Consider the following 15,319-nt stretch of genomic DNA (forward strand, 5'->3'; position numbering starts at 1 on the left):
CTCCCAGTCTTTTCATCTGTTGTGCTTTAAAATACTTTTTATGCTTAGTGAAAGTTGAATTTTATCGTATTTTTTACTCGTGAATAATGTTTTTCTACGCCAAAAATCTTCTGTAGAAATGAAAGTATTTTATAACGCGTCAAAAATGTGTCAATTTGTAGTGTTATGGTTGGCTTAGGTGTGAGTATCGCTATGTGTGCTTTATTTTCTTTTGAATAAAAGGATGTATTTTCCGTGAAATAAAACGTCCAAGGATCATAGAGATTACCAAAGTTGCTTCTTAAACGTCCTGTAAAAGTGAAACATTAACTAAGATGGATGCGGGAATGCTGAAGGAGCTGGAAACAGCTGCTCAACTTGTGATGGTAAGCATGGTTTAGTTTAGCTGGGAGTGAAAGTTGGGGTTACTTGGGGTTGATTTTGGCAAATGACGAGGCTTTTTTTTGGGATCCATATGCAGGATCCTCAGTTGGGTACGCAGGAACAAAGGAAGTCTGCCGAGGCGATGATAATGAACTTTAGGAAGACAAAGAATCCGTACACAATGTGTCGGGACATTTTGGAGAGTTCAAACGTGGATTTGGTGTTGTTTGAGGCAGCAGATTTGCTGAAGAATGCTCTGGTGCATGAGTGGGAATTTCTGCAGGAGCAAGATCGTGTGGCAATGAGGCAGTATTTGCTGAATTATGTTATGAATAGGGAGATGAAGCCTTTTGTGCGGGAGAGGATTTTACTGGTGGTGGCAATTATGATCAAGAGAGCGAGTATTGTGGATTTTGGGGCGGAGCGACAGGCTATACTGACGGAATTTGAGCAGATTATTTTAGAGGGTGAACCTAAGCAGCAGTATTTGGTGTGTAGGGTACTCATGGCCATGATGCAGGAATATATGACGACAATCAAGAGTGATGATTCGGGATTGACTTTTGAAGATCATTTTCGGGCTAAGAAACAATTTGAGGGGACATCACTTCAGAAGATATTCTTGGTGATCTTCAAGGCTATTGAGAAACTCAATGGGAATTTTGATATGAACAATAGCATGCAGTTGCATTTGTGTCTGGAGTATCTGTCAATCATTGAGATTATTCTCTCCTGGGGCTACATTTCAGCTTCGCCGATTTTTTCAAAACGCCTCATTGGATTGTTTGAAATGGCTGCTAAGATTGAGCAGATTCCATCGTTGAGGCTCAATCTTCAGTGGGAGGCTACTATGTTGGAGCCGAAAGTGGTTAAGTTGTTTTTTGATATTTATTGGAAGTGTCGTTGTCATCAGGATTTGCAGATTAAAGCGGCAAATTGTCTGGTACAGTTGGCAACGCTCAATGGACCAATTATGGAAAAGAAGGAGAATAAGGTGAAGTATGTGGTGAATTATTTCACCAATTACCTTCAGCTCCTGTCCAGTATTGAGCTGAAGCGTGAAGAGGCCATGCCACTCACTGTTATTGTCCGGAAATTGCTATTTTACAATCATCAGCCGAGTTTAGAGGAATTCCCGCAGGATCTTGTGGCTGCTGTGCTGCAGAGAGTCTTCCAGCTGACGTGTACGATGGCTGAGAGGTTGGTTCAGGAAGACATAGGTACAACACCCGATGAGGACACTGTCTACTTCGAGGGCTACACAAATCTCATGGAAACTTGGTTGACCATTCTTCATGGAAAGGAATCCCTCCCGGCTGGCGTCCTGACTCCGTATCTCATGGAGATTTTCAACAAGTTCCTTCAGTCCCACCTCTCGCCGCCAGATGGCGTTCGGCCTCTGGTCAAGGCGGATTTTGAGGAGATGTTCGACTGCGATGTCAACGATAGGGAGCGGTATCGGGAACAATTGATCATTATAGGGACATTTGGGAGGGAATTCCCTCAGCATTCCCTGACAGTTCTGGCCAAATTGCTCGAAGGAAAGATCCAAACGCTGCGTGAGCATTTGCAACAGATGCACAGCAATATGCCGCACGTAGGATCTCAGGAGATCCTTTCGACTCTCCATGAAGATATTCACTGGCTGTTTTTGATCTCGGGCCATGTGCTGTGCACAGAAAATGAAGGGGAACAATCCCTAATTCCCAGTGAGATCATGGAATACAGCATTCAGCAGGTGACAACGGGAGGAGCAGATATAACAACAAGTCTCAAAGTTCTGGCATCTCCAGGAGCTAGTATCTTCGAAATTCCCACCGCCGAACAAACAGCAGATCATGTAATCCGTATTGTAGCTTCTGTGCTGAGATACTGTGAAATTGAGCAGGGTGCCATTGAGGCCAAAATGACACATTGCCTGAGTCCGGAAGTTAGTGGATCAGCTGTGTGGTTCCTCAAATTCTGGGCTAAATCCTACCTATTGCCACAGCCGGAGAATTACACCAAAATGAGCGAAACACTCAAATCAGCCTTCGGATTGAATACTCCAGGTGGTGAATGGACAATGAATTACCTCCTCAAGAAGATCTACATCAATGTTCAGAGTTTTACCGGAGAAGAAGCTCTAATTGATGATTCAATCAAACTACTCGTGTCTCTCGTCGCGCGGAATCACAAATGCGATGTTGCATTCAAATCTGTTTGTTTCAAATCTCTCGTTGAACTGAAGAATCTACCGCTCTCCATGAGGATCAAAAGTGGCCTCCTGATGAGTCTCATAGTAACAGCATCGTGCATTGAGGATAAATCTCTGCGTGAACAGTATCTAATTGAGCTAATACAGCCAATTTGTGCCAATTTTGCCCAGATAACAAGTGGCAGTGAGACACGCAATAATCCAATTTTTGTCGAGAAAATTCTCTACAGTTTGAGTGAGGTCAAGGCATGCTTTGAAGGTGGTGCAATGTCTACTATGCCATTTGTTTTTGAACGATTTGAGCCTGTTTTGAAGGCTCTCGTCAATCTTCTGGACTATCTCCATAATTCAACTGCCATTGTGGAAATGGTACTAGAGTTACTCTGCAAAGTTGTCCAGGCAACCTTCTTCCTCTATCCCGATGACACACAGAAGATCTATGAAGTGTGCATGGGAGTGTTGCAGGTTTATGTGAAGCACAACACCAATAGATTTAGTATTGATGTGACAAATGAAGAAGATAATCTTCAAGATCTTCTGCTACTGCTCAAACTCATGAATTATCTGCTCTCCAAGAACTTTTTCGAGTTTACTGATACTGCCAGTACGATTGACAGTTCGGAATTTGTGATCTACGGCCTAACATTTCTCATGCCAATGATCACTACTGATCTGCTAAAGTATCCAAATTTCTGCCTTCAATTCTATCAAACCATCAGCTTCTTCGTGGAGACCAAGTCTCATAAGGTAAGTGATTAAATTTTTATGGCATTGAATAAACGAGCAGTAAAAAGTCAAAATTGGTCAGCAAAAAATTCGAAAAGATCAGTAAAAAAATAAAAAACAATGATCAGTAAAAAATATAAAAAGGGCAGTAAAAAATTAAAAAGGAGCAGTTACTTTATTAAAAGCGACCAGTTAAAAACAATTTTACTTTTTACTGACAAAATTGAAAATTTTTACTGATTATTTCGAATTATTTGCTGATCTAATTTAATTTTTTGCTGATCACTTTTGACTTTTTACTGACCATTTATTTTTTCCCAATTTTTATTACGAAAATCTCCAGATTTTTTTTGTATAAATGAGCAGTACAAAGTTAAAATTGAGCAGTAACAAAAAAATTTGAAAGTGATATTATCGTCCAAATTTTGGCAAACGGAAAATAAAGGGTTTTTCATTCTATCTGCAATAATTTTAAAATATTAAATATATATATAGTAAGGTGGGGTAACTGAATCGTTTTCTGAAGAGTGCTATTTAACCCTTTAACGACGAGACAGTTTTCGCGGACCAAAAATCAGTAATAAAAATGAAACCAATGAACAAAATCAATAAAACGTCTGATATCTGGCCTTCGAAAAGCCAACAGAGTCTGATTTGGTATATTTCTGTCTCTATGAACGATATAAGTGTGCCAAATTTCGGCATAGTTGCATGCAAGCGCCAAAGTCTCAAGTTTGAAATGTAATATTTTTAATATAAATTGAATTATTTTATTACTTCATCTTAAATAGTGTTCCCTGGAACTTTGTAGGGAGTTTATCATCTTAGTTTTCTCTAAAATCATTTTTAGTACATTTTAAAATGAATAAAAATGTTGACATAGCATTGGTGGCCTTTTCCGGCCACCTTCATTCTTATAGTTCCTTGTCCTTCCGGAATTCTACCAATGTCTTTTTCAAATCATTTTGTTCGTCGATGCGTTAGTTTTTGTTATTTCTTGCATAGTATAATCTGTAGAGTATACAAAAATTGAAAATTCATGGAAATTCGACGAACAAAAAATGTGGCCGAATTTGCAAGCTGGCCGGAATTTGGTACACTTACCCTAAAGGGACAAAAATAGCCTAAAAATTTAAGTAAGTTTTCTAACAATACTAATGAATAATAATTTTCAGTCCAATGAAAAATAATATGTTTGAGTATTGTAGTTTCTTTTCCCAAAACGGTTTTGCTTAAAAAAAATTGGAAGTATAAAAAATATTTAAAATTATTTTTTATTATAAGAATTTAAAAATTCGTCATTTTTGAGCTTAAATATTTACTATGTAGCAAATAGCTGGAGACTTCCAAAAAATATCCTAGATTCCTTCAACTTTCTACTTTGCAGTTACGTACACACATAAGGAAAAGGTAACTTTTAGGTAGTCAGGAAAAATTATTTTCTTTATGGGACACCGGTGTTCCAATCGTCCTTAAAGGGTTAAACGCTTGTTTTTGGATTGATGAAATTCTTTTTTACTTCTTCTAAATCCATAGAATTATTCATTGTTTCATTCAGAAAGATAATATAAAAAAAATTATCAAAAATATTAAAGAAAATTTATAAAATAATGATAATACTGAAATAAGTCAGCATGCACTAACTGGGTCGCCTCTTCGCTATTCATTTTTAATTAAACCTTTGGATTTAAAATATACTTTTTTCACAAGGAAAAAAACAATAAATGTTTTCAATCAAGCAACTCATTAGCGAAAATATCACTGCTAGAAAATTTTTAGTGAAGAATCCAGCTGGTACAAGATTGAAATGAGTCGATTACACTCACTTATTTAATGGATAAAAATATTTTTTTTTGCTTTTTCTCAAACTTGAATAGTTATATTATGTTACTCTTGTGACTATGTTACGGAAATAAAAATAAAAATATTATTTTAAGTGGATTAGTCATAAACGATCCAGATAACGAAGCGCCCGGATTAGCACACTTGACTATAAATTAAGACTCAGATATTTTACTGCTCATTTTTAATTTTTTACCTCCCATTTTGAATTTTTTATTTGTTTGTTTTTTGCCTTTTTAAAATAATACAAAAAATCATTCACAATTTGAGATTTACTTTTCTTTTGATGGGTAAAGAAAAAAACCCAAAAAAGTAAGAGCATTACACTCAAAAGTACTTCTTCGTGTTTTTTTTTTGCGTTTGCCCCTCTGAAACTGAGAAAATTTCTAAGTTCAAAATTAGAATTAGATAGAATAGATTTTAGTCCTATTATTTCTTGATTAGCTACAACTTTGAATGCTTTATAAAGCCCTGACCAATCAAAGCACGAAGACGCAATAAAATACTTTATAGATTTAAATATTTAATTTAAATAAGTCATTTACACGTACTTTACCGATTCATTCCGATTCAGTCCGGTAGTCGCATTGGGAATTCCAAGGCCTCTCCAAAACATCACACCAAATTAAATTTAGCTCAGTCCAATTTTGAGACCAAAAGATGGGACAGACTTATGCAAATCTTTTGAGAAAGAAAGCGACGCGAATTTTGATTTCATGAAATTATACCGAGCATTTTATATTTCCATCAATTCCCACTAACTAAGCCGTTTCTCGGCTTAACCCTCTATCCGGCAAGACCGTCCCAAGACGGTCATTCTATAAATTGCATTTACTGCGATAATTTTATTTATTCGAAGTTAAAATGTTAAAAGTTTTGGGAGTTCGAGGCCTTTGAAAACTGGGCTAAAAAAATGGAGGACTTACAAACCCCGATTTAAATCCCCAAAACCCAAAAGCCAAAATCCTTAATACGTTAAGGTCTTGGCAGACTTGAGGATTAGCCGAGAGATGGCTTAGTACAATTGGTGTTAAAGTACATTTCTACCATTTTCCACTAAGTCGTCTCTTAGTTTAAATCGTAAGTGTGTCAAGGACCTTAGAATCACGATAAATCAAAATCCCGAAAGCCGAAATACTAAATTAGTCAAAGTCCCGAATGGTAAAAATTGCAACAATGACCATCGCGAACTGTAACCTCTTCAATACAAAGAAGCAGTTCCTCGCGTTAAAAAGTCACTTGAACTTTACGAAAGATTTCATTAGCCGTTCAGAATACCCGTATTTTGATGTCTTTCACTAGGAATCTTACTCTTTTGGTCATTAACCAAATTGCATGGCCATAGGTGAAAAGTGGAACAAAAAGAGAGGCGAAGGCTTAGCAATCAGCAAGAACTTTGGCCGGATTTGCGGGTTATGCTATTATAGGTGAAAAATACAACTTCCTACACTAAGAGAAATCCGAAAAAGTTAAAATAACATTTCGGAAATGCTAATTTTACCCTGCAATATTGATCCAAAATCGGTGTAAATATTACCCTTTTTAGGTGTATTAGGGCTTAAAGTTACCCTTTTTCATGTTAATTTTACCCTTAAAAAGGTGTAAAATTAACATTAAAAAATGTTGATATATTTTTACACCTAAAAAGTGTTAAAGTTATGAGGAAAAAAAGTTAATCGCACCCCCGTTTTTTCTCAATGTAGAAGTTACAATGAAGTCTTGTTTTCTAGGTGTGCACTCTTCATCCAGAGCTTCTGACAAAATTGATGTCTGCTATTGAAATGGGTTTGACTTCTTTTGGCTCTGAAGTGCAATCCTCTTGCCTGGATTTCCTACAGATCATGGGCAATACGGTGTACTTTGATCAGAATCCAGAGTCCTTCATGTACTCGGCTCTGATGCCTTTTCTCAAGCTTCTGTTGGACCTGATTTTAGGTCAGCAAGTGGATTCGGTGAATAAAACAGAGTGCAGCAAGGCACTGTTTTCCCTCATATGCTGCTACAAGGAGAAATTTGTTGAATTGGTGGGCAGTATTTTGCAGTCACAGACCAATCCGGTTCATGCTGAGAAACTCTCAACGGAATTCCGTGAGTTGACCAATAATGTGGATTTGGTGAACAATCGCTTCTCACAGTTTAGATTTACGGAGAGATTTGACAAATTCCTCGTCAACATTGGATTCTTGTATTGAAACTTATTAGCTGTCGGAAACATTCAACAAATTTGTCTGCAGTATCGTCCGTTTTTTTTTAAATAAACGAATTTTTGTGAACTTTAATGAAAATATAAAAGAATGAGTGGAAAATCAATTTGTTGTTTTGGCTTTCAGAAGACTCATTTTATTTCTTTATCACACAGAGATATTTTTTTTTACTTAAAGTACAATACACGTAATATTTCAAATGGACTTGTTTAATTTTATTCTACTTGCAGTTCCTTAATTTCTTATCCAATATACTAAAAAATGCACTTTGAAAACAGTGCAGTCATTTTTGCTGATTGACATTGCTACAAAACTTAATTTATTTTTATTAAAGGGATTCTGGGAAGCTTATTTCTACAAAGCAATGCAAATTTCTATCAAAGCTTGAAGGGTTTGAAGTGATCTAAAAATTTGCATCTAGCTGTAAAAAAATATGCTGAACTTCTTCCAAAAATGGAAAAGTTTATTGCTGCCATATTGAAGAATTGATTTCAATATTTATTTAATTTTGGCACAAGAATTTGAGATTCATCGTAATCACTAATTTCTATTTTCTACTACTAAAATGTATGGCTAGATTCTTTTATTTTATCCAAATTTTTCTTTTTGTTTTTGTACTAAATATTTCAAGCATAAAATTTGAACTTTGCAAAGTAATGCAGGCCTACTCCAATTACAACTACAGCTGATTTATTTTTTAAGGAATGTTGTTGACTAGGTTGATTATTTTTATGATGTTTTATAGTCTTGAAGAATCGTTACAGTCTTGGAATAATACGAAAAATTTGCGAGGAAATAATTTTTCCACGCTCTGTTCAGACTTACAAAAGTATACAAGGTGAAATGTTAACATCTTGAAAGTTGTTCTGAATTAGAGTAGTTTAACAAATTTTGGAATACATGTTTTTTTTTAAATTGTATAAGATTTTTTTGCAAAATTTCTCTTACTCTTTTGTTGAAAATGAGTTTTAGGTGATATATATTTTTTAATATTTCCTAAATTTTCTTCCTAATGGCATATACTCATTGTAAGAATTTTCGTCAAAATGGAGCATTTTGAAGAAAATAGTTTGCACGTAATAGCCTCCATACACTAATGGCCTCTACACACTGGAGAAATTTATGTTCATATTTGACAGTTTTTCCTGCACAAATGTAGATGATTTACTTCAATATGGACATAAATTTCCCTAGTGCGTAGAGGCCATAAAGAAAATTACGTCTGTATTTAGCATTATTGAAGAAAGTTTTACATAATTTCCTAAGTAGACGTAATACAATTGGATTCAATATCTCAAAATACTTAATTTTGATAAGCATTACTCACAATGATGCCATAATACATTATCCGAGTGCCATAAAATAATTATTTTTCCTATAAAATATTTTGATATCTATATATTTTCGGATTGGCTGAAATATTAAACAATTAAAGCTTTCAAAATCCAGCCAATCAAAATATCGCAAATTTATTTAAAATGTTTTACAGGATTAAATATGTATTTACATACGGGGTAATGCTCGAACTGTAAAATTACTTTCAAACATTGAAAGAATATGTCAATATTGAAAATATTGATCAAGCTATTTTGATCAATATTTAAAATTTAAAGAATTTTGGCATATTAATTTTGAAAAGTAATTGGAAACTGTTTAAAATGTAGCTTTATAGAGACGAGATGTTTTTCGCTGATCGAAAATCAACAATAAAAAAAGGAACTAATTAGCAAAATCATTGAAACATGTGTAAATATAAACCTTAGAAAATCTAACAGAGGCATACTGGGTATTTTTTAACCTATGATGCAAGTGTCCCGCTTTCGAATCCCCTTTAGGTCACCAGGAATTTTTCTGGCGTTAAAGGTGTTCGGATTGCATCTAGTGAGCTTCACTGCACTTGATTCCCCGGGCATGGGACTGACAACCTCATCCCTTTATAAGAATAAATAATAATGGATGTCCCGAACTTCCCTTGTGGGAAGGCCTAGTTCCTCTATGGAACGTTGTGCCACCATTATTATTATTATATTATACTGTGGGTTTTAGTTCCAATTCCAATTCGGTATTTTAAGATTTCCTCACTATTTCTAATAGGCAAGAGAAACAAAAGAGCAAGAAGTATAGGCGTCGACTCTCCGGAGTAGTACTTGAAGTAGCCTACTTTGTTTTTTTTTCTTTTGCCATATAAACTAGAAGGAAATCTCAAAATTCTAAATTAGACATCATTCCGAATTACCCCATATTACCTTAAGTCTTCTACATATTGAGAGCAATATTCGTCAAAAATTGCATTTTTGACAGAATTTTGACATTTCTACCTACAACAGTACATGCAATTTCTTTCAAAAAATAAATTTTTGACGAAAATTGCACTGAATGTGTAGAGGACTTTAGGGGCTTTTAAGGTATCTACACATTGGGAGAAATTTTCCTAAAAAAATTAATTTTTGACAGAATTTTGACATATCGTCGGTTGCGGCTACCTCTGTCGTATCTGCTTTTGTTTTGTATATGCATTTGGTGCAACTACAATACAGACGTCCCCTCTTGCGTGAAACGCTGACACAAAAGAAATGCAGATACGACAGAGGTAGGCGCAAGCGACGATATATCTACCTGCAGCAGTGCAGACAATTTCCGTCAGAAGAGCAATTTTTGACTAAAATTACTCCCAATGTGTAGAGGCCTTTAAAGAAATTTGATACTTTAAAAGGCCGATATAAAGATTTAAAGCTTAAAAATTTAGGAATCATTTAAGAGAAGCGCCAATAAAATGTAAAATGTTAATATTTCTCTCTCAGTGAATAAATTTCTGTAGATGAATTATAAATTTTGAAATTGATGTTATTTTTTTTTGAAAAATTCAATATTTCATGATATTTTGGACGGTTTGAGTGCACATATTATTGAGTAAAACAGAAAAAAATCAGAGTATTTCAAAAATATTTGTCATACTTTCAAATATTTTAGAAAACATTTATTTTATTTTATTTACACGAAACTCAGAACTACCATCTAAGTCACTGATGCAGTACAAAACAAAATAATTCTTCTAATTCTTGTATACCAATAATATGCAATATTTTCGCTGAAATATTGAATTCTTGATCGATATTGCTGAATTGTGGAGTTCAGAGGCAAAATGGCACATATCCTATGGCTAAAGCATAGGATATGTGCCATTTTGCCTCTGAGCTACACAATTTATCTCTACAAATATGTAGTCAATATGAGAGAAAATCGCTAGGGCGGGAAAGTCTTGTGGAGTAATTGGTAAGAGCGGTAAGAGCGTTCGAGTTCTTGAGTGGTGAAATCTCTGGTTTGACGGTCAAAATTATGAGTTCGAGTCCCGCTCGGTGGAAAAGATTAAAGCGTCTAGGAATATTTATCATGATGTAAACAGAATAATGTACAAAATGACACAGTTTTAAGGAAACAAATAAACTTTGGTTTATACCAAAATTAGATCTTTTTCTGATATATTTTCTAGGGTAAATTAAGCTAATTCAAAACTTACTCCAAATGGAATTTTTTCTCTATTCCAAATGGAGACGTCATTGTTTTCATGATAAATACAGTACTAAATTATTACAGTGCTGTCTCTCTATATGCACAGTTTGGGAACTTTTTTGACAGTTCTCTCTCTGAATATGCACAACTTTTTTTGAAATTCCCAACGGTTTTTGTCTTTCTTTTAATAAATTATCATTTTTTTATTGTTCTAGAATTTCCCGTGTTATTTTAAATATAATATGAGACAGAAAAAATAAAATTAAGAAAATTAAAAACAAGAAAAATTAGTTACCAAGAAAATAATTTTCTTTATTACTTTGTCAAAAAAATGTAAACAAATTGATTTTGAATGCAACCGACACAAAAGCTGTGCATATAGAGAGTGTACATATAGAGAGACAGCACTGTATATTTATATTTTCTATACCACAGTTTCATTATTCAGTTAATTTTGCTCCAAATAAAGCGAAAATCCATTCATATTCACAAATTTTAATTTGTGAAATAAAATTTGTTTGTCTCCAATTACAATATTTCCCTTGTCTCCATTTGGATTAATTTGTTTCAAATAGAAGCATTTTGCACTTGTGTGTTTTTCTTGTATTTAAGAAGTTTTCAAATTATATTAAAATAATTTTCACTAAACAGTAACATTCTAGAAGAGTCAAGGAGCAAATTTATGTAATTTTCTTCAGAAAAAAAATTGAACTTAAAGTGTTGAATCTTCTGTCAAAGTTAAAGCGTTTGGAAATGGTTTTGAATTAGGACATTTACCCTAAACATTTAACTTTTTCTATAATACATAGCAAAAGGATCGATAAATTAACAGCAAAATATTCTAAAAATATCATATCAGAATTTAACTATCCAAATTTTGAAAATCGTAAAATATTCCAATTTTAGAAAATGCCAAGAAAAAGCTTTTAAACTATTTCTTTTTTTTACTAAGAAAGGGATGGCAAAGCGGTCTCTGCTTTGGGAAATGTTCGAATTTGAACCGATTTAGAAATTTCGGATAAAAAATTACTTATCAGTTCGTTACCGGTTCATAATCGATTGTAATCGGTTTACACTGTCGGAAATTCCAAAACCTTTACAGCATTCACTTAAGAAATACATTTTCGAGAGCCTTTTATGTCTTTGACCTTGAAAAACCGTTATTAGGAATATCAGGTTATTAGGACATTCCCAAAATCTAGAAAAACCAGAAATTTTCTTACAGGAAAAATTCTGATAAAATATTTTATTTAATATTTTTATACGAAAAATCCGAAAAATAATTATCTGGCTCGCAAGATTTCTTTCTAACTGAATGTTTTCAATATTGACATATTCCTTTCATGTGTGGAGGGTATTTAATGATCATTTAAAGTTACCTTGATTTTTTAATATAATTTTAGGATTATGGATACAGTGTTTAAGTATTCTTATAACAAGTGCTAGGGAATAAGTGTAACTGGCTCAGAAATGAGCGAAAAAACTTACAAACAGACGGTGTTGTTGAAGAGAGCACTGCAAGTGTCCGCAGGACTTTTTCCCCTGTGCTTTCTGAACTCCTCAATCCAGTGTGATGTGAGTTGGAGATATTTGTGAGTTTTTCCACTGGCAGTGCTGTAATCCTTAAAGCCAACTCTTGAAACTGCATCCTCAATTTGATCTCCATGGGGCCAGTCATTGTAGCTGGAAATACTAATAATGGGTACACCGAGGCGTATGGCAGTCCTCCAGGCTACTCCGTAATACTGTCCATTGCTCCTATGCCTCTGTCTCATGGATCTCTTGCGTTCTGCAAAGCCAGGAGCAACAGATGGGATGAAAAGCATTCGGTACTGTGTGGCAAATTTCTGCAGATGCTGCCAGTGCTTCCAGGTGGAAGCGTAAGTGGCTCCATTGCTGCCCAGAAGGGTGTAGAAGCCATCGAAGCCAGCACGACGAGCCAGAGAAGTGTGATCCTTAGAGATAATGTGTGCTATTAGCAGTGCGTTGCATGAGCGTCTCAATCCTCGCCAATCTGCCCAGGGTAGCATAAAGGGTTCCCGAATGTAGAAGATAGTCATGAGGGAATTGCGAGGAAGAATGTGAATCCGATGTAGGTGCTCACTGAAGGTATCACAGAAGAACTTGATGTTTCTCTCAATGGAATCTATCGTTCGGCCAGGATAGCTCTCAATGCTCACAGCTATGGTGAGATTGTGCTCCCTGGATACATTGACAAGGAGTTTGAGAAGTTTGAGATTAACAGCTGGACTCCAGGAGATCACTAAAACACCAACTCCTGAACTTCGAATCTCCCGAAAGTGTTCTTGAAAAATTTCTCGGGTGGGCTGATAGAGTCCTCGAGCTGGATAGAAGATGATATTGGGCGTTTCACGTCGATCCCTTGAAGAATTTCGTGAATTGTCTTTGAACCATTTTACAGGGGCATAGTACAAGATGTGAACGTGCCTCGTGAGCTCTGTTCCATTTTGTCCTTTTTCATCGCGTGCCACATCCTGATTCTTGGCCATCAGTCTTCGGATTTTCTCCTGCATTAGTCTTGTCCTAACATTTGCTTCATTGTACTTCTCTGGAACAATTACCATGGCTTTCTTCTTCACCTCAACAGTGACTGTTCTCGGTGTCACCAGGTCAGTGAAGGGTATTGGATTTATGTCAATTTTTGCTCCAACAGCACTCTTTTCATCCACACGCATCACAAATACCACAATGCAGACTGTAAGGATGCCCAGGGGTACAAGTTTCATCATCTTTGTGGCTTTAAAGAGCTTCAGGAAGGACATGTTTGTTCAGGAGATGCAAAAACAGTCACTTGAAAGTTACAATGGCTCAGACTGAGAGATTCTGCGACAGAAATGCCTTGCGCATGATTTCTGGACCAGGATTCTCCCCCAACTTCTGGGCTGCAATTCATCCCCCCCTGGGGCCATATTTCTCTGCCACGTGATTGATTGTGGATTTGGCGGGAAATTGTATTCTCACATTCTCTCGCTGCACAAGTCCCGTGGAGATCTTTACTTCTGCTCCGCCTCACACTTGCAACTGAAATTTCAAACAGAACGGACATGAACGGACAGTGCTCTCTGACAAAACCTCCTTTTGCGTTAAATCAGTGTTTTACCAATGAACTCTTGCCTAATCCCAATCACATACTAAATTTGTGTTATAAACGGGAGTGTTAATTGCTATTAGTTGAGAAATTAAAGTTTTAAGGCCTCAATTTATTAGTGGATTTCTTTTCATTTCATTTATTTCAACTACTGCTTTTGAGCTAGAGCTCTTGAAAGCAAAAATTTAGACAGAGATATAGGTGTACAAAGACTTCAATGTTTGTGTGATAGCGGCCACCGCCGTCTTAGCGTTGGTAACCAACCTCCAGAGTAAAACGGTGGAAAACTCTTTCTCAGGTTGTATGAGCCATCTGCATCAAAAAACAGGAATAAGATACATATGAGAGTATGGGTAGGAAAAGAAAAAAAAAACAAAAAAAAATAAAAAGCAATTTAAGACGCCAAAAAGATTTGGATAAGCCGCCGTTTCCTGTCCCTAGGAAGTTCATTCCAGAGAATTACTCCCTCAATAGCAATGTTCCGCGAACCCGGCACAACGAGACACGAAGACCTGGCGGACGAACCCGGTTGAACAAATTTCGTTAGATAACTAGGTTGGCGGAAACGAAGAATGCGACAAATGAAATCTACTGCTCGCGCTTGCAGGAAGAGTGGCAAAGTGCTCCCCAAAACTCCGGGAGGCGCCGCATAGACGCAGCGTCACAAGAAAAGAAAAGTTCAGCACCATAGGAAAACAGGGGAAGGAGCAGGGCACGAACTAATAGCACCCGAATAGCCTGAGGGGTGAAGAACTGATGCCTTCTAAGGGTATAAAGGGAAAAAAACTCTTTTGCTTATGTAGGAGATATGGTCGTCCCAGGCTAAAGAATCATTGAAAATAATTCCAAGATTATTAGCCTTTTGGACGTAAGGGATAACCTCTCCATTGAGGTAAAGAGGAAGAGGATTAGGACGTTGTCTCCCACCGGCAATCAACAGCGCCTGTGATTTTCCCGGGTTAAGGAGAAGATCATTGTGCGATGCCCACTGTGACACCATCCTGAGAATAGTATTTGCCGCGGAAAAACAAGTATCAGGTGAATCGGGATCACCAAAGCAGTAAATTTGAAGATCATATGCGTAGAAGTGGAAATTAAAAGAGTTATTATTCAAAGTTGTAGCCAGATCATTAATGTAAATGGAAAAGAAAAGGGGGCCTAGCACCGACCCCTGAGTAAGCGCTAGAGCAGAAAAACTCTTCAAAGATAACTCCTCCTTGAACTTAACTGATTGAGTCCGGCCGGTCAGATACGACTCGATAAGGTTTATACTAGTAGAAGAGAAAAAGTATAAGGTATGAAGTTTAGAAAGAAATAGGGCATGATTGATACTATCGAAAGCTTTCCTTTCCGGAAGTGTGTTTAATT

The 15,319-nt window shown here is 36.0% G+C and overlaps 2 protein-coding genes across 2 annotated transcripts; one reads left to right on the top strand and one right to left on the bottom strand.

Annotated features, from left to right (window-relative positions):
• Positions 1 to 152: 152 nt before the first annotated feature.
• On the top strand, positions 153 to 7,438 carry LOC129802989 (exportin-4-like). Its single transcript, XM_055849264.1, has 3 exons — positions 153 to 365; positions 461 to 3,307; positions 6,859 to 7,438. The coding sequence occupies exons 1-3, from the start codon at positions 315 to 317 to the stop codon at positions 7,318 to 7,320; spliced, it is 3,360 nt and encodes a 1,119-aa protein (XP_055705239.1). The 5' UTR covers positions 153 to 314; the 3' UTR covers positions 7,321 to 7,438.
• LOC129803039 (glycoprotein endo-alpha-1,2-mannosidase) lies at positions 7,439 to 13,695 on the bottom strand. The gene has a single exon (XM_055849354.1). It carries the CDS (start codon positions 13,623 to 13,625, stop codon positions 12,327 to 12,329), a length of 1,299 nt encoding a protein of 432 aa, XP_055705329.1. The 5' UTR covers positions 13,626 to 13,695; the 3' UTR covers positions 7,439 to 12,326.
• Positions 13,696 to 15,319: the final 1,624 nt, after the last annotated feature.

This window comes from Phlebotomus papatasi, chromosome 2 (assembly GCF_024763615.1).
Source record: "Phlebotomus papatasi isolate M1 chromosome 2, Ppap_2.1, whole genome shotgun sequence".
In the NCBI taxonomy this organism is placed as follows: Eukaryota; Metazoa; Arthropoda; class Insecta; order Diptera; family Psychodidae; genus Phlebotomus; species Phlebotomus papatasi.

Coding starts and splice junctions, on each gene's coding strand:
- LOC129802989 (XM_055849264.1), top strand. CDS start 315: ATGGATGCGGGAATGCTGAAGGAGCTGGAAACAGCTGCTCAACTTGTG. Junction 366..460: donor CAGCTGCTCAACTTGTGATG/GTAAGCATGGTT, acceptor ATCCATATGCAG/GATCCTCAGTTGGGTACGCA. Junction 3,308..6,858: donor TGGAGACCAAGTCTCATAAG/GTAAGTGATTAA, acceptor CTTGTTTTCTAG/GTGTGCACTCTTCATCCAGA.
- LOC129803039 (XM_055849354.1), bottom strand. CDS start 13,625: ATGTCCTTCCTGAAGCTCTTTAAAGCCACAAAGATGATGAAACTTGTA.